Source organism: Desmodus rotundus, chromosome 1, assembly GCF_022682495.2.
Source record: "Desmodus rotundus isolate HL8 chromosome 1, HLdesRot8A.1, whole genome shotgun sequence".
Lineage (NCBI taxonomy): Eukaryota > Metazoa > Chordata > Mammalia > Chiroptera > Phyllostomidae > Desmodus > Desmodus rotundus.
In genome coordinates, this window is record NC_071387.1 from 95,709,935 (window position 1) to 95,726,825 (window position 16,891).

The following is a 16,891-nucleotide window of genomic DNA, read 5'->3' on the forward strand; positions in this document are numbered from 1 at the left end:
CATCACATCTCCAGAAAGGCTCCTATCCCGTTACAAAATTGCTCAAGAGAACAGCTAAATTGGGCCTTATAGTACCACTTAATCATACTGGACAACCGTAGTGTAATGCAAAATAGAGCTTGTGCTTCCAAGGTAGCTAAGGGAAAGGGGAAGCTCGTGTACTTTGATTTTTGTTGTATGAATGAATGAAAACAAACATTCCTTTTGGATATTAATTATGTGAATCACAGTGTAATGGATAATGCCATTCATCAGTTTGTTGTTGTTCTTTTAAAGAAAACTTGTTTTTCCTGAAGCCATGATGTCATAATAAATATATTTCCAGAAATTGTTCCTGTGGAAGCTAGAGTGAAGTCCAAATGTAGACTTTTGGACGATGGCTTTCAATCGCACCCTGGGAGGTTATTTAATGTCCATTTTGCAAGAGTATCATGAACAAGTTCAGGATTGTAAGCTCCATGAAGGCTGGGACCATCACCACCCTCAATGCCTGAGGCAGAGTAGGGGCTTAATATTGTTCACTCTTCCATTTATCTCGTTTTCAGGGCTATCCTGCTTAACTTAAAGACAATGGCTTTCGCCTTGGCTAGTGTGGCTCAGTGGATTGAGCGCCAGCTTTAGCAACAAAGGGTCCTGTGTTCCATCCCCAGTCAGGGCACATGCCTGGGTCAGGGGCCAGGTCCCCCACTAGGGGGCGCTCCAGAGGCAACCACACGGTGATGTTTCTCTCCCTCTCTCCTTCCCTTCCCCTCTCTAAAAATAAATAAAATCTTAAAAAAAAACCCAACAAAACACAGTGGTTTTCAAGCCTTACTTCCAGGGGGCCATATACTCAGCTATTCATGCTGCCTCCCAGGGCAGGTCATGGTCTGGAACATGCTGCTAACTTTCAAGTTTTATCTTTTCCCCTGTCTTAGGATCCAGGGATGGGGAGCAAGGAGAAAGAAGAGCTGAAGGGGAAGCTCATTCAAAGATTCTGCCTTTTACTCAGATCAAGCCTTGTTGGCACTCCGGTCTTAAAGACCTAGAGGTGGACATAGAGAGCAAAAAGGCTCCCATGCTCACTCTGCTCACAGTATGCAAAAGTATTAAGCTTAATGAATTTCAATTTTTTCAAAACTTTTATAAATTAGTGATTACAATGTTCGTCTTCTTCTGATATCTGCATGCTCCCTGGATTTTGCATCTTTTGAATAAAGATGTATTCTTGGGTCACCAAAGCTGGAAATATATGTTGACTTTACTTTTTTAATCCTCACCTAAGGATATGTTTATTGATTCCAGAGAGAGAGGGAGGGAGAAACAAATATTGATGTGAGAGAGAAACATGGTTCAGTTGCCTCTTGTACCCACCCCAGCCAGTGATCAAACCCACAACCTAGGCATGTACCCTGACTGGGATCGAACCTGAAGCATTTTGGTGTACAGGGACAACGCTCCAACCAACGGAGCAACCCAGCCAGGGCAGGGGTGCATGGGGTTTTTTTGTTTGTTTTAGAGTAATTACTTGTACTTAGAGTTGAAATCAAGGCATAGTATCTTCACTCTAATTTTTTCTGTAATGTGTCAACAGTTCAGCAGTTTCTCTGACACATTTAGAAATGCTAGCCCTACTTAAGAACAAGAAATTGTTGAAGGAATAACCATGCAGGTGGGTAGGACTAAGCATGTCTGCATGCCAGGAGTGGTACTTAGTGACTCAAATACCTCTAAACAAAAGACTGCTTCTCCCAACCCTTGAGTTCCAAAGATGACTATTAATGGGAACTGGGTATTATTTTTACTTCACCACATAATCTGTCTTTAATTAGTAGACCTGGACAGGTTCAGCTTAGTCTCCCCTAGCTGGGTGTCCTTAAGCATATTATTCAACATATCTGCACCTTACCTGTCTCACTTGTAAAATGGGGCTAATGTCACCTTCATAGGACTTTCTGAGATAAAATGTGAAGGCACCAAATATGTACTTATAGTTTGAAGAACAAATAACAGCTGCTTCACAAGATTTTATTTTAAAATCTTTCAAAGATTCAGCCCTGGCTGGTGTAGCTCATTGGATTGAATGTGGGCTGTGAAACAAAGGGTCGAGAGTTCGATTCCAGTCAGGACACATGCCTGGGTTGCAGGCCAGGTCCCCAGTATGGGGCACACGAGGGGCAACCACACACTGATATTTCTCTTCCTCTCTTTGTCTTTCTCTTCCCCTCTGTCTAAAAATGAATAAATAAAATCTTAAAAAAAAATTCAGAGAGTTCAAAGTGAATACTCATGTCCATCACTTATATTCTGTGATTGACCTAGATTTTTAAATTTTGCTGTGTTTTATCACATGTCAATCCATCTATTCCTCTATCCATTTATTCATGTTATTTAATGTAATTCATAGTAAGTTGCAGACATAAACTGCATCCCTAAATACTTCAAAGTAAGACTGAGCTTTATATGCAAGAAACTTTAGCTTTCCCTTAAAGTTCAGATGTGCTGTATTATTGACAAGTAAAATTTATGAACCATAATGATCTGTATATTTTATAACATCTCATAATTATCTAATCAAGGTTATTGAACAAATACTTACAATTTGGTGGGCAATAAATCTGAAAGTAAGAGCATCTTTGTATTTTTATCATGATTGGCAGGAAAAAAAAACACGGTATCAGCCGCTTATAATGGAACAGTTTGAGTCTTGAAAATTTGTTTCAGTCTGGCTAGTTAACAGCTGAGAGTTTGTCGTTTGGCTCCAACTTCATAAGTCTTTTCCAGCCCTCGTGCAAAGAGAATCAACTTACAAAACAGTACCTGAGTAAATAAAGCTATTTTTTGGTACTTGTGAAATGCTTAATAGTATCTCTTTAGGTAAAATTAATCCTTCCATTTAAAAGTAGATTTATTTCTAAGTATGTACTTTTCCTTATTCCATTTCCACACTATTCACCCCAATAAGTGCAGTGAGGTAACTCCAGAACTCAAAAAAGTTATAAAAATGAGCATATAATTGTAGAAGCGAATTAGCAGAAGTCACACTTTAGCCAAAAAGTATTCCAGGTAAAAAACAGCAAGGGTAGGGCCAAAAAATATAAAGACTGAAAAGGCAGTAGCTTGATCAGCAAAGAAGAACATTGTTGAACACAAAGGGGAGACTCAGCATGTGCTAGAGAGCCAAGCAAAAACTGGTTCCAATGCCAGACTGTGAGGTCTGCCAAGAGACCTTGAAGGTCTTGTTACCTCCAGTGACCAGCCCCATACTGAGCAAATGCTGTCAGACATCCTGCCTCATTGCAGGAATATTCCAAACATGAGGATGAAGACATCTAGTACCTATGGCTACATTCCTTTAAAATGAACCATCTGGACTAAAATATAGGAAGATGTTCAGTCTAGGAAACAGAGGATACAACCCAGGAGAGCAGGAAGGGAAGACCCTGCATGACAGCTGAGGCCGAGTCCAGGTTGGAGAAAAAGGCCTGAGGGCTTCAGAAGAAAGGTTTCCCAGGAAAAAAAAATGGCGATTTGAGATTTGATATTATCGTTGGTAATTTGGAACAAGTTTAAGAAGCAGAAAAGGCAGATGATGCAAGGAGAAAATAAAGAATTATAAAATTCAAGAAATGCAAAGTAATAATAGCTATTACATTACAGTATATAAATGTATCAACACATACACCTTAAATTTACACAGTATTATATATCAAATATATTTCAATTTTAAAAAACCACAACAGTTGACAAGAAAGGAAATATAATCATAGAATGTACAGGAAATATTATTTATAATAGTTTATTACATTAAATATATTGGGAAAAGAGGTGAGGGGAATGGGGCTAGAAACGAAGCAAGTATCATAGCAGGATGTCCATAAATAACGTATCTAAAATTAAGATATCAAGAAATAGCAGTAAAACTGTGTTTTTTAATGAAAGCTCCAGAAGAAATGGCTGAGTTAAAAGTGTATTGATTCAGCCCTGGCTGGTGTGGCTCCATGGACTGAGCACCAGCCTGTGACCCAAAAGGGCCATGGGTTCGATTCCCAGTCAGGGCACATGCCTGAGTTGCAGGCCAGGTCCCCAGTGGGGGGCACATGAGAGGCAACCACACATTGATGTTTCTCTCCCTCTCTTTCTCCTTCCCTTCCCCTGTGTCTAAAAATAAATAAAATCTAAAAAAAAAAAATAGATGAGATGTTAAGATAGTTTTAAAAATAAATAAATAAGTAAATAAAATCTTTAAAAAAAGTGTATTGATTCAGTTTGTGAAGGTGAAAAAGTTCCGGAGATGGATGCTGGTGATGGTTGCACAACACTGTGAACGTACTTAATACCACTGAACTGTACACTTAAAGTGGCTAAAATGGTAACTTTTATGTTATGTATTACCACAATTTTTAAAAGAATAAAGTGCTGCCTTGACCAGGTGGCTCAGTTGGTTGGAGTGTCGTCCTATACACTAAAAGTCTGGGTTTGATTCTGGTCAGGGCACATACCTAGGTTGTGGTTCCATCCCGTCAGGACGTATACAGGAGGCAACCAATGGATGTTTCTTTTTCACACAGATTTTTTTTTTTCTTTCTCCCTCTCTCTCTCTAAAATCAATCCTCTGGTGAGGATTAAAAAAAAAAAAAAAGAATGAAGTACTAATACATGCTACAACATGGATAAACCTTGAAAACACTATATTAAGTGAAAGGAGCCAGACACAAAAGGACAAATATCATATGATTCAGCTTATATGAGATACCACGACAGGCAAATTGAGAGACAGAAAAATGAGAAGTTACCAGAAGGTGGGGGAGAGGGGAATAGCAAGTGACTGCTTAATGGATTCTGGGTTTCCTTTTTTTTAAAGATTGTATTTATTTACTTTTAGAGAGAGTGGAAGGAGGTAGAAAGAGAGAAACATCAGTGTGCAAGAGATACAATCAGTTGCCTTTCTCATGCTCCCAACCAGGGACCTCACCCGCAACCTAGGCATGTGCCCTGCCTGGGAATCGAACCAGCAACCTTTCTGTTCGCAGGCTGGGGCTCAATCCACTGAGCCACACCAGCCAGTGATGATGAAAACATTTTGGAAACAGTGGTGATGGTTGCACAACAATGTTAATGTAATTAATGCCACTGAATTGTTACTATAAAAATGGTTAAAAAGGCAAATTATATATCATACTTTCTACCACAATCTGGAAATAATTAATAATGTAATATACCCAAAACCATTGAACTGTACACTTTAAATGGGTGAATTGCATAATGACTGAATTACATCTTAAAGCTTGTAGACAAAATTTTACACAAATGTTCAAAGCAGCACTAGACAAAAAAAAAGTGGAAACCACCCAAATGTCCATCTCCACCAAGTGATAAACAAAATATGATGTATCCGTACAATGGATATTATTCATATATTATTTAGCCATAAAAAGGAATGAAATACTGACACATGGTACATGGATAAATCTTGAAAACACCATGCTGAAGACAGAAGCCAGACAGAAAAGGCCATATAATGTATTGAGAAAAAGCAAATCCATAGAGACAGAAAGCAAATTAGTAGTGAAAACGCCACTCAATTGTGTTTAAAATAGCTGATATGTAATGATTTCTGTGATTTGTATTTTACCACAGTAAAAAAATTGCGTACTGACCCCGGCTGGTGTGGCTCAGTGGATTTAGCGCCGGCCTGCGAACTAAAGGGTCACCGGTTCCCAGCCAGGCACATGCCTGGGTTGCAGGTCAGGTCCCCAGTAGGGGGCGCAGGAGAGGCAACCACATATTGATGTTTCTCTCCCTCTCGCCCTCCCTTCCCCCCTCTAAAAATACATAAAGTCTTTTTTTTTTTTTTTAAGTGTCTTGACTGGGAAATGTGCATAATGAAACATTCGGGGGTGAATGTCCTATACCTTGTTTGGGATGATGGTTAATATGGTTGTATATATTTGTACAACCATACAAACTTGGCGAATTTTACACTGAAGATCGGTGCATTTTACTCAATGCACAATATAATTCAAATGAATAAAAAGGGTTAAAAGTAGTTGCCTCTAGGGAACAGGGGGAAAGGGTAGAGGGACTGCTCTTTTCATTACATAACTTTTGTATCACTTTTTGAAAACCATATACATTAACTAATTTGGAAGAAACGTAATTAAAAATTTCCCCATTCCAATTCGAACCTCACCAAACACATTTCTTCGCCAGCTGCTCCAGTCCATTGGCTGAGTGCGCCAAACCGTGGGTACAAGAAGTCGGATGGGCTCCGCAGCTGTAGTCGCGACTGTAATAGCGAACAAGCTTTCCACTTCTGCTGTCACCAGTCTGGCCAGAGTGTGAGCATCTTCCCGCAGGGTCTGGGGACCGGATTCCGCCCTCAGGAGGCAGGGAAGTAAGACTTTCGGAAACACAATCTTAGACTCCACAAATGCCAAGGTTCTCGACCGGTTCCAGAGCCAGCCAACCGATACTTGGGGACCCCGGAGCCTTTTCCAAAGCCCCGCCAGTCCCTAGCCTCGCGGCGCAGCCGCTTCCTCCGCTAGGGGCCAATCATCGGCCGCTTTGCCGTGCCGGCTAGGAAGGCGCTGGCAGCTGCCGGCCCGTCCATCTTTCTTGAAGGCAAGAAGGCTCCCCCCACGACCGCCCCTCGGTTTTGTCTTCCCTCTAAAAACCCACCTGCAGCGGCCATCTTATTTGAGGGCAAGTGGACGAGGAGACCGGAGAAGCTAGGCGGGCGCCATGTTTGATATGATCGAGGGACGGCGCCCTTAAGAGCAATCCTTGACAACTGAACCCAGGATGTCGCCATATTTTCTGAAGGCACCTTCCGGGTCTCTCAACCAGGGTGTCTATGGCCAAGCTGCCAAGAAATGAATAAACACTGAGGGGGTTGGTTTGTCCCTATGAGAATCCCTGAATCTCTAGCAGATAGACCCTGCTACTTCGGTTTCCTCGGCCGCGTTCGGACGCCGAGGCTGGGAGGGGCCGTGGCCTGGGAGCCGTTCCTGCGGACGACGAAAGCTGATCCGGGAGCGGGGAGGCGGTGGCCCTGGGGACAAGGCGGCCACAGCTCGGGGCTGGAAGGCCCCATGGCGCCGCCCCCAGCCCGGCTCCAGGCGCTCACAGCTGGGGAGATCCGGCCTGGTTGCAAGAAGCCCGGGTCCGTGAGCTTCGCGGACGTGGCCGTGTACTTCTCCCCGGAGGAGTGGGGGTGTCTGCGGCCCGCGCAGAGAGCCCTGTACCGGGATGTGATGCGGGAGACCTACGGCCACCTGGGCGCGCTCGGTGAGGCCCGGGTCAGAGCGTCCCCTCCTCCTTCACTAGGATTCACAAAGGAATCGGGAATCTGAGAGGGATTCGGAGGAGTGAGTGCCCTAATCCCGAATTATTCCACCAACAGCACCAGCCAACTCCTGTTCCCAGGGCTTCAGGTACCCCTTTGGGAGTTCTTCCATCCCGAATCCACTTCCTTCAGGCAGGGAGCATTGAGACTGTATCCACATTGAACATAAATTCTGAGGAAGTGCCCTCACCCTGGCAGGGGGATGCCATCTTCCAAGGACAGCCTTTCAGGCTAGTACTGTGATCCCTGTTCTCTCCCAGGATTCCCAGGCCCCAAACCAGATCTCATCTCTTGGATGGAACAAGAGAGTGAGGCTTGGAGCACCGCCGCCCAGGATCCTGAGGAGGGGGAAAGCGTGGGAGGAGCTCTGAGAGGTGAGGGATTGTCCCAAGTCTACCCCAACCTGGCACTCCAGGGCTTCCTGTCTAGCAAAAAAAATAAAAATAAAAAATAAATAATATATATATATATATATATTGCAGATCCCCACTTCCAGCATCCCTAAAGGAATGAAAGAGCCACCCAATGTTGGATAATACTGGAGAGGAGACCAACCTGGTACCGTTTTCAGAACTTGAGATAGTCCTCATATTGAGACCAGAGTAGGAAAATCAGGAGTTCAAGTCCAAACTCAGGTTTCCAGTCCCTGTGGTAGAAACACCACTCATTCTCCCTATTTAAGGAACAACTAAAACACCCTAAGAATGGACATGACTTCAGATCTGCCTTTCACATTCCTCAAGCAAAGCAAATTCATACATGAGAAAATGCCCCGTCATCGACAACTTGGCTTTTCTCTCTTCCTCATCCCCCAGCAGAGTGATCTCCAGAGTATAGGTTTCCTTCTCTGGAAACACCTTACCCCACAGAAAATTGAAAAAACACAATACTAGCTACTGGTTATTGAGCACTTAATAAATGCTTAACGTGCTTCTACTGACTTAATCCTTCCAACAACCCTATAAAGAAATCGTTATGATTCCCATTTGATATGTGAGAAACCAAGACCCAGATACATCACTCTTAAGAGATTTCTCTGTCCTTCAAAGCCCGTGTGTTAGTCACTAGGCAGTACTTTTCCGGCACTTCTTAAGTACAAGTAACCTATAACTTGAGACAGTCTAAACAAACGTGTTTTAAAATGTATCTTGATTCCTGCTTCCCAGGAGACTCCCCAAACAAGAAGGAAGAGGAACCGGAAGAACTACCCGGAGCCAAGGGACCCAGAAAGACTCCTGGGAAGGATAGGCCTGAGGAGCTGGTTAAACATAACCCTGACTCAGCCGTGAGCAAGACCTCGGCAAGACCGCAGCCACCCACGAAAATGGCCTGGGACCAGAGCACGGCTGCGCAGCCCCCGGTCCCGGTACCCAGTGTGAGCTCTCAAGCTAGCCAGCGGCGCCACGTGTGTGCAGACTGTGGTCGCCGCTTCACCTACCCTTCGCTGCTGGTCAGCCACCGGCGCATGCACTCCGGTGAGCGGCCCTTCCCTTGTCCGGAGTGTGGCATGCGCTTCAAGAGGAAGTTTGCGGTGGAAGCGCACCAGTGGATCCACCGCTCCTGCTCTGGGGGGCGGCGGGGCCGGAGGCCTGGAATCCGGGCTGTGCCTCGAGCCCCTGTTAGGGGTGACCGGGACCCACCCGTGCTATTCAGGCACTACCCGGACATCTTTGAGGAGTGCGGGTGAGTGGCTCCCACGTGTGGGTGTGAACCTGACCTCTGCGATAAGGAATGACTGGGCCCTGAAGGAGGCTCCTAAGTCAGAAACTTGGGAACCTAAGTCATCCCTTGGGCTTCCCTCAAGTTTTCAAACATGTAAAAAGGAAAGTGCCTGTAAAGATTCAAATAGATTAAACTTGACCCCGCCCCCCTCCAGTCTTTCTAAAAAAATGAAGAGAGTGAGACCCTAGACTTTTCTCAGTGTTATTTCAGTGGCAGGTGCCACCAAACTCTTTCCACTGTCTCAAAAAACACCCCCTTGCTGCTTATCTACATGAGAGGTAAATGCTGAGGAGTGCTAAGGTCTGGGGAAGGGGCCCAGATGAAGGGCATGGTCAGGCCCTAGCTAACTGACACCCGCAGGTAGCCCAGGAAGTGGAGTGGGTGGAAAAAAAGAGCACAGAATCCCCAGCACAGAGCTAGTCTCTGCACAAGGCACAGCTGGTAAATTACCCGCCCTCCTCAGCCTCACTCCCTCATCTGTAAAATGAGGATGACTAATATCTACCTCAAAGGAAAGGGTTACTGTGATGACTGAAATTTTAACAAGATAGTATGTATGACAGCAAATGTGCAATAAACATGGGTTGAAAGAGCGAATTATCTACAGTTTACACTTCAGAAAGGCTAAGGAGGCAGGGTGTAGATATCAATTATCCATAGCCATGTTCTGCAGATGAGTAAACTGAGGCTCAGAAAGACAAAGTGATTTTTTCAACATTTCACTGCTTTAAAGCAGCAAAGCTGGGAACTGACAGAGTCCAGATGTTTCTACCACTTTCTCTGAGCAGGCAAATCTGGGCAGAACATGATCAGGGTCTCAGGTGAGAGTGAGGTAAGAGTTGAGATCTGGGCAGGAAAGCAGCAGGACAGCAAACAATGGCAACTACAAGAAAGGTTTTTTGGTCCTTAGTTTCTAGCCAGAGTGGCCCGCCCTTGGGGCTAGAGGTGGCTCCTCAGGATGCAGGGCCCAAACCCTGCCTGTCTGGGGCAGTCTCAGCAGGAAAACAGAGCCCCGCCAAAGCCAGTGATCTTTCACTAAGAAAAGTAGAGCCCAAGCTGGGTTGTTCAGTTGGTTGGAGCATCATCCCATACACCAAAAGGTTGTGGGTTTGATTCCCCATCAGGGCACATACCTAGCTTTTGATTCCTGGTCGGGGTGTGTTTGGGAGGCAACTGATTGATGTTTCTCTCTCACATCAGTGTTTCTCTGTCTCTCTCTTCCTCTCTCTCCAAAATTAATAAACATATCCGCTGATGAGGATTAAAAAAAAGAAAAAGGAAAAAAGTACAGACAATATTCCGTGAACTTCTGTTGAGGGACAGCTAGGTGATAAGGGAATTCTGGGCTGAGAAAGGCTGACTCCATTCTGTCATTGAACAAACAACATCTGAGGCCTCTAGGTTTTTGTGCTGGCCTCCAGGGACACCGAGACTCAGAAAAGAGTGATTGGGGCTGTGATGAAAGATGTCCAGAGGCATCAGCTAACCCACCTGGTTGGTGATAAACCAGGAAATGCACCTTGGAGAAGGAGAGGGTTGTATCTCCCATAGCATTAGGTAGTTGGTATGTGGGAGATTTTCAGGCAAAGGGAGCAGCCAGGCAGCCTTGTTTCATAAAAAGGATAAAAAATGGATGCAGCATGGAGTAGAGGTGAGAGCATGGTCTCTGGAAACAGACTGTCTGGGTTCAGGTCCTGACTCACTTGCTTTTTAGCTATGCGATCTTGGGCAAGTCACTTCTTACCCTAGTTTCTTCATCTATAAAACCTGGATAATAACAGTACTTACCTCATAAAATTGCTGTAAGGATTAAATGAGTTAATATAGAAGAGTGCCTTGCACATTAGTATTTAATAAACAGTGGTTATTGTTCTAATCGATATAAAATAGTCTGTGAGGGAGGACCAAGAGGAGACCCAGGCAGGTCTTCTGAAACAAGGTTTCCTGGAGGAAGTGGTTCAAATTGGCCTTGAAGAATGAGAAAGATTTCAACAAGGATAGGCATGCATAAGGAATGGTAGTAGTTCTACCTGACTGAAACATAAAGAACTAGGGAATGAATGATGGAAGATAGCAGCAGAGCGGTGCGTGCCAAACTGGAAGGGCCACAGATCCCAGCAGAGGAGTTTAAGCTTTACCCCATAGGTACTGTAGACACAAAGAGAGTTCTTGAGCAGGAGCAGGGCTGTTTGAGAAGTACTGTCAGAAGGTGTCTTTGTAAACAGTGTGCAGTGTGACCTATGGGAGGAGACTGGACATCTGCCCCCAAATAGAGCTGACCAGGAGCTGGGACCAAGCTAAAGAGCAAGACCTTTTCTTGCAGTTGTTCTTGCTTCCTGACCTTGGAGTTGGGAAGAAAGATACCCATAAGAGGCTTCTGCTATGGAATCTGCATGGCTCAGTGACTGACAATATGATCTGTGAACAAGTAAGCCCCAGAAGTTTGAAGCATGGAGAATAGACAGCTGGAGCAAGGGAGCCTGACTGCTGGGCAAGGGGTAGTCAGGAGTGGGAGGGTGTGAAGGCCAACGAGTGACCAGGACTGGAGAGGGGTGAGTCAAAGAGAAGGTGGAACTGGAGAGAGGAGGTGCCACCAGGGAGGGGGGAGCATAACAAAATGTATCATTTTAAATATTTTTAAGTGTATGGTTTAGGGGTATTAAGTACATTCACACTGTTGTACAACCATCACCACCATCCCTCTCCAAAACTTTTCCATCTTCCCCAACAGAAACTCTGTACCCGTTAAACAACGATGTTCTATGCTCCCTTCCCCCAGCCCCTGGCTGCCACCACTTTACTATCTGCCTCTATGTATTTGACTATAGGTACCTCATACAAACCATTGGGGGAGATTTAAGCAGAGTGTCAAGATAATATGATTTGCATTTACTTATTTATTTATTTAAAAACCCCACTCTGACTGTTCTGAGAATGTACTGCAGAGTGGAGATAGGGAGTAGTACCACCAGAGGTAAACACTGGAAGATGAATGGACAGAGCCTATCTGTGTGCTGGATGTGGTGGCTGAGAGCATCAGAGGAACCCAGAACAATAACAAGGTTTTTGGCTGAGTGGGGAAGATGGAGGAGCCAATTCCTGGGGTGGCTCTGGGGGTGACGACAGGGTGGACCACAGCATTTTAGAGCTGGAAGGGAGCTCTTGGAGCTGTCTAGTTCTATGTTTTAAGAAGGGTTTGGGAAATAGCAGGTGGAATAGGTTTCTTTGTTGATGAGACTCTAAGGGGAAGAATGCTTGTCTTTCCATCAAGCATCTCATGGGAATGTTGGTCCACAGAATAGGCTCTGAGAAAAGCTGAGGCCCAGAGAAGGGGAGGTACTTACTTAAGATCACAATTGAATTAGTGGCAGAGGTAGGCATGGAACCCAAACCTCCCAATTTCTCAGCTGATACTCTTCCTCTTTTCACTAAACCAGGCTGCAATGCTGGATGGATGGGAAAGGCAAAAGGCTGGAAGCCCAGAGACCAGTTGGGAGACCCCAGGCCTAAACCAACAAGAGCCTGAGCAAGAAGAGCCGGCTGGTGAGAGCCGCTGTCTTTAGTGAAGCCTCTCACCCTTACTCCAGGGCAATTTCATATACCCCCGAAACACTGAATGACATTTTTTCCCCCATGACGTGATCCCTAAACATAACCCTTGTATTTACTTTTCAATATTTATCCTATCATAGCCCATCATTTAAAAATTTTCTCTTTACATTTATGTAACAGTATAGAATTGCATGTGTGACCAGAAGCAGCTCTTCTGACCTCCTAGGTTCCTGCTTCTTGCACTACTTCACGATACAACTGCATCTTGGTAACCTGGCCTAAAATCCTACCTCTCTTTGGCCGACTAGGGATGCAACCCAGGCATGTGTCCTCACGGGAATCAAACCAGCTACCTTTCACTTTGCCAGACAATGCTCTGCCAACTGAGTCACACAGGTCAGGGCTCATCTAATTTTTTATGCAATCATAATGTAATAAATTAAGAATCCAGTTCATTTTCACAAGGTCAGCAGGGGTCAGTAAATTCAAAATAATCATGTTGCTTTTCTGAAACAGGCCTGGAGGAGGCAGGGCGAGGTGGTGGAAAAGGCTCCGATTTAGGAGTCTGAAGACCCAAGTCACTACTGGGCTGCCTGAGCTTGGGTAACAACTGGGCCTTAGTTTCCTCTTCTGTGAAATAAGTGAACTCTAAGGCAGACAGGCATTCAGCCCAGTGTCCTCAATTAAAGACATAATAAATGTTGGAAATACCAGATATAGATAACAGATAGACACATACATACATACATACATACATACTTAAACACAAGCTCTGGAGGGATATTTAGCAAACTGTTAAAAGAGGAACAGGGTACCTTGTAAATGAAAAAGAAATTTAGAAATGAACTGCTTTGCCAAAAAAAAAATTTTTTTATTAAGGCAGGTCACTGATTGGGCCTTCTAGAGGAGATTAGTTAGTGGACGTCTGGCCTGCGGCCCCCTAACAGCTAGCCCTGTTTTGCCCTGGGCTAGACGCCTTGCCACCCGTCGCGCTCACGCACCCTGGCCTCACTTTTCAGCTGCCCGACGTCGGACGCTGAAGTGGTCGCGGCCATCTTAACTATGGGCAAGGGCGATTCCAAAGCCGCTTGCGGAACAGTAAGAGAAGAAACTCGAGGGGGTTAATAAACCTGGTCGTCAACACCAGACCGACATTGGAGCTGTTAAATGCCTTTCTCTAAAAATGGAAGACGCTAGAGTACCGCCATCTTGTCTGAGGGCGATTTCATTTCCTAGGTCCTGGGACCACCAAGTTCGTGTAACTAGTTCTCAGCGTCCTAGAGCGGCCCCACCCGGAGTTAGTTCCGGTCTCTTGGGTTCAGAGGGCCCTGGTTCCTGGAGGCCGAATCCCTAGCAGTGTCCCACCTTGGGTCCGGGCGTGGCTTTATCCCCGTTCCTGTTCCTAGCTTCCAGCAGAGGTGCCCGCGAGGGCCCGGCCGGGAGCAAGGTGATTTGGGGGTGAAAAGGAAGGCACCATGAGCTTCGTGGAGGTGGCCGTGTATTTCTTCCCCAAGGAGTGGGATTGTCTGGGACGTGATGTGGAAGATCTGGGGGTACCTGGGCGTGCTCCGTCAGGACCGTCCGCCCCTGATCTTTGAAAAGGGAAGGGGGTGGGTGGGATGGGCAGGGCCGAGTGTCTGACTTGCTCCTACTCCTGCCCCTGGTGACTCCGTTTCCTGTGATTCCCGCCAGATCACCCTAACTGAAATTCATAACTGAGCCTCCCCCGACAGTCTCCCCCAGTAAGCACGCGTGCCATAACGCGAAGGCACGTGGCACGCTAACCTCCAATCAAACTAGATCTTTTTCTCCCTACAGGCAAGCAATCCCATTAGGCCCCAGCTAAATGGGATCTTTGGTTTTTCAGCGTGTCTCTCTAGCTCAATGAGCTTGTATACTTGTTGTTCTGCTCTGTATACAGTATACCTCCAAATCTAACATCCTTCAATGCCCTTTTTAAATGCTGTCTCCCAAGAAATTCCTCTTGGGGCTCTTCAGTCCTGTGCTGAAAATATCCACAAAACTGGGGCTCTGTCTATATAGACCTGAGCACAGTCTGCCCAAAGGTCTCCATACCTCTGCCAGCAGAACTTATTCCTGGTATCTCTCTCTTTTAGTGCAAATTTAGAGTTTAGTGTAAACTTAGAGCAGGAACGTTAGGTTGGTTCACCAGTGCCTCCAACATTTAGAACATTGAAAGATGGAAAGGTGATAAGTGGGGGCAATGTCTCAGTTGTAGCCAGAAGGGAAAATGTTTTATTGAGCAAGAACCATCATATACATGTTCCTTATTAATTTTTCTTGATCTGAATTTATGACACCCACTGGAGACTGAAATCTTAATCCTCTCATTCTCAATTGACTCGGAGCGTCCAGTGGGCCCATGATCAGGTCATGCTGTATGCATCATCCAAACTCTACATCAGTGGCAGCGTGTTCAGGATGGAGGCACTTCACCTTTCTGTCTCCAGGTCCCTGGGCCCTGTAGCCATTGCTCCTCTGGTTGAGGGTATCTTCTCTGGTTGATCCTGAGGTAGTTGGGAATGTCCCTGACTCATGAGCCCTTTAATTGGCCAACACAGTTTAGGGGGAACTTCCAGGGGCTAGGTACCCATCTTAATGCTTCTGCCATTGTAAAGGTTGATTCTGTCAGTCAAACATTAATAGACCTCGGAGAATTAACAAGGCAAGTTTTGAATCTGCTGTGTCACAACAGCCATTCAGAAAAACCATACATTTGGAAAGGGCCAGGAGAAGGAGTCTATTTGGGAATCAATCGTCATGAGCCCCTGGGATCGGAAACACTGACCTGGCCCTGGCTGGTGTGGCTCAGTGGATTGAGCGACAGCCTGCGGACCAGAGTCACTGGTTTGATTCCCAGTCAGGACACATGCCCAGGTTGCAGGCCAGATCCCCAATAGGGGGCGCATGAGAGGTAACCACACATTGATGTTTCTCTCCCTCTTTCCATTCCTTCCCCTCTCTAATCTAAAAAAAAAAAACCCACCAACAACAACCACTAACCTGTTCCCTGAGCCTGTGGCCAAGGCTTCACATATAGCCAGGCCCTTCCCATGGCCCTTCCCATTGCCCTGCCTCCCCTGTCCTCACCCAGTCTTGAACATCTGGCATTAATGCAATATCCTCATCTGTGCCCAAGAGCAGTCACGTGTACTCTCTGGAAAGGGACACTTCGCAGCTAGTGTGGCACCTGCCTCTGCCTCAGCTATATCTCTCGTGCTACCTGCTGACTCACACAGGCAAGTGGCCCTACTTCTGTCCCTGCTGTGGACAGTGCTTCAGCCAGAGGCCTACCAGCCTGGTACCATAGGCAAACTGCCCTAGTTTATTTCCCAGGAGAGTTCAGACCCTCTGAGTTTCCAGAGCTACCCAGAGCTGTTCTAGGCCTGTGGGTCATAGGCACCGTAGTGAGGGGCGGGCACTGGCAGGTGACAAAATGCTGTTACACTTAATGGAAATTTTCTGTTTTCTCTTGTGTCCTTCAGGGGCCCGAATGGCTGACAGAGCTAGGGCTGAGGTTGAGTCCCTGGGCAACTCTGTGTCCTCACTCTTTCCAGACTTTTGTCTTCTCCTCTCCCCTTTCTACTGCAATCAACTCTTTACTTTCAAGCTCCCCAGCTGTAGGGAGAAGCACCTACCAGATACTAGGTGTCAGGCGGAAGAGTCAAGAAGGCCTTTGGATGTGTTGGTGGCAAAATGGCACCAGGTGTTAGACCTCAGTTCCGCAAACTCGGTACTTGAATTCTGGCTAAGAAATAATTCAGAGCCAAGACTCAAACTACAAGAGAAAGTTTATTTAGAAAGTCACAGAGATAGAAGAAGTGAGCCATAGAAGAAACAGGCTCAGGAAATAAGTTACAGAGTCAAAAGAAGGGCCCTTGGAGCTTGGGGGGTGGAGGTGGGGCAGGGAGAGATAGAGCTAGAGCTAGATAGATATGGATGTACCTAGAGAGATGGGAAAGAGGAAGAAAGAGGAAAGGCACGGGGGACGCTCCAGAAAAAGAGAGCACACACAAGGCCCCTGTTGTAGTATCTCAGGGGAGGATCTCAACAGAGTATTCGTCAGGTTTGTGGTCTCCACTAAATGGTCGGTGCCAGGATGGGGTGGTTAGTCAATGCAGCTGGCCCTCATGTCAGTTATGGCAGTAGCTCAGTCTGATTTTGCTGCTTGTCTGGGCCTGGAGCTGAAACCCAGCTGAGGCCTAGATGTCATCTCCAGGAGTTAATGCTTAAGAGAGTAGTCCTGCAAGGGCTTGTAGTTTTGCCTGT

General features: G+C 45.8%; 1 protein-coding gene across 5 annotated transcripts; it reads left to right on the forward strand.

Annotated features, from left to right (window-relative positions):
• Nucleotides 1-6,190: 6,190 nt before the first annotated feature.
• On the forward strand, nt 6,191-14,126 carry ZNF688 (zinc finger protein 688). 5 transcript variants are annotated; one of them, XM_045195542.2, is made up of 5 exons: nt 6,191-6,320; nt 7,309-7,415; nt 7,588-7,701; nt 8,494-9,010; nt 12,487-14,126. In XM_045195542.2, exons 1-5 carry the CDS (start codon nt 6,244-6,246, stop codon nt 12,557-12,559), a joined length of 888 nt encoding a protein of 295 aa, XP_045051477.1. In that variant the 5' UTR covers nt 6,191-6,243; the 3' UTR covers nt 12,560-14,126. The 5 variants fall into 5 exon arrangements, with proteins under 5 accessions (XP_045051477.1, XP_024416067.2, XP_024416064.2 ...); XM_024560296.3 differs by lacking the exons at nt 6,191-6,320; nt 7,309-7,415 and adding an exon at nt 6,588-7,269; XM_024560300.4 differs by lacking the exons at nt 6,191-6,320; nt 7,309-7,415 and adding an exon at nt 6,588-7,269 and having other exon boundaries at nt 8,494-8,802; nt 12,487-12,592.
• The last annotated feature ends 2,765 nt before the right edge of the window (nt 14,127-16,891 follow it).

Excerpts from the sequence above, each read along its gene's own strand:
- ZNF688 (XM_024560296.3), top strand. The coding sequence starts at position 6,888 with ATGAGAATCCCTGAATCTCTAGCAGATAGACCCTGCTACTTCGGTTTC. Across the intron at positions 7,270-7,587 it reads CGGCCACCTGGGCGCGCTCG|GATTCCCAGGCCCCAAACCA; the intron begins GTGAGGCCCGGG and ends GTTCTCTCCCAG. Across the intron at positions 7,702-8,493 it reads CGTGGGAGGAGCTCTGAGAG|GAGACTCCCCAAACAAGAAG; the intron begins GTGAGGGATTGT and ends CCTGCTTCCCAG.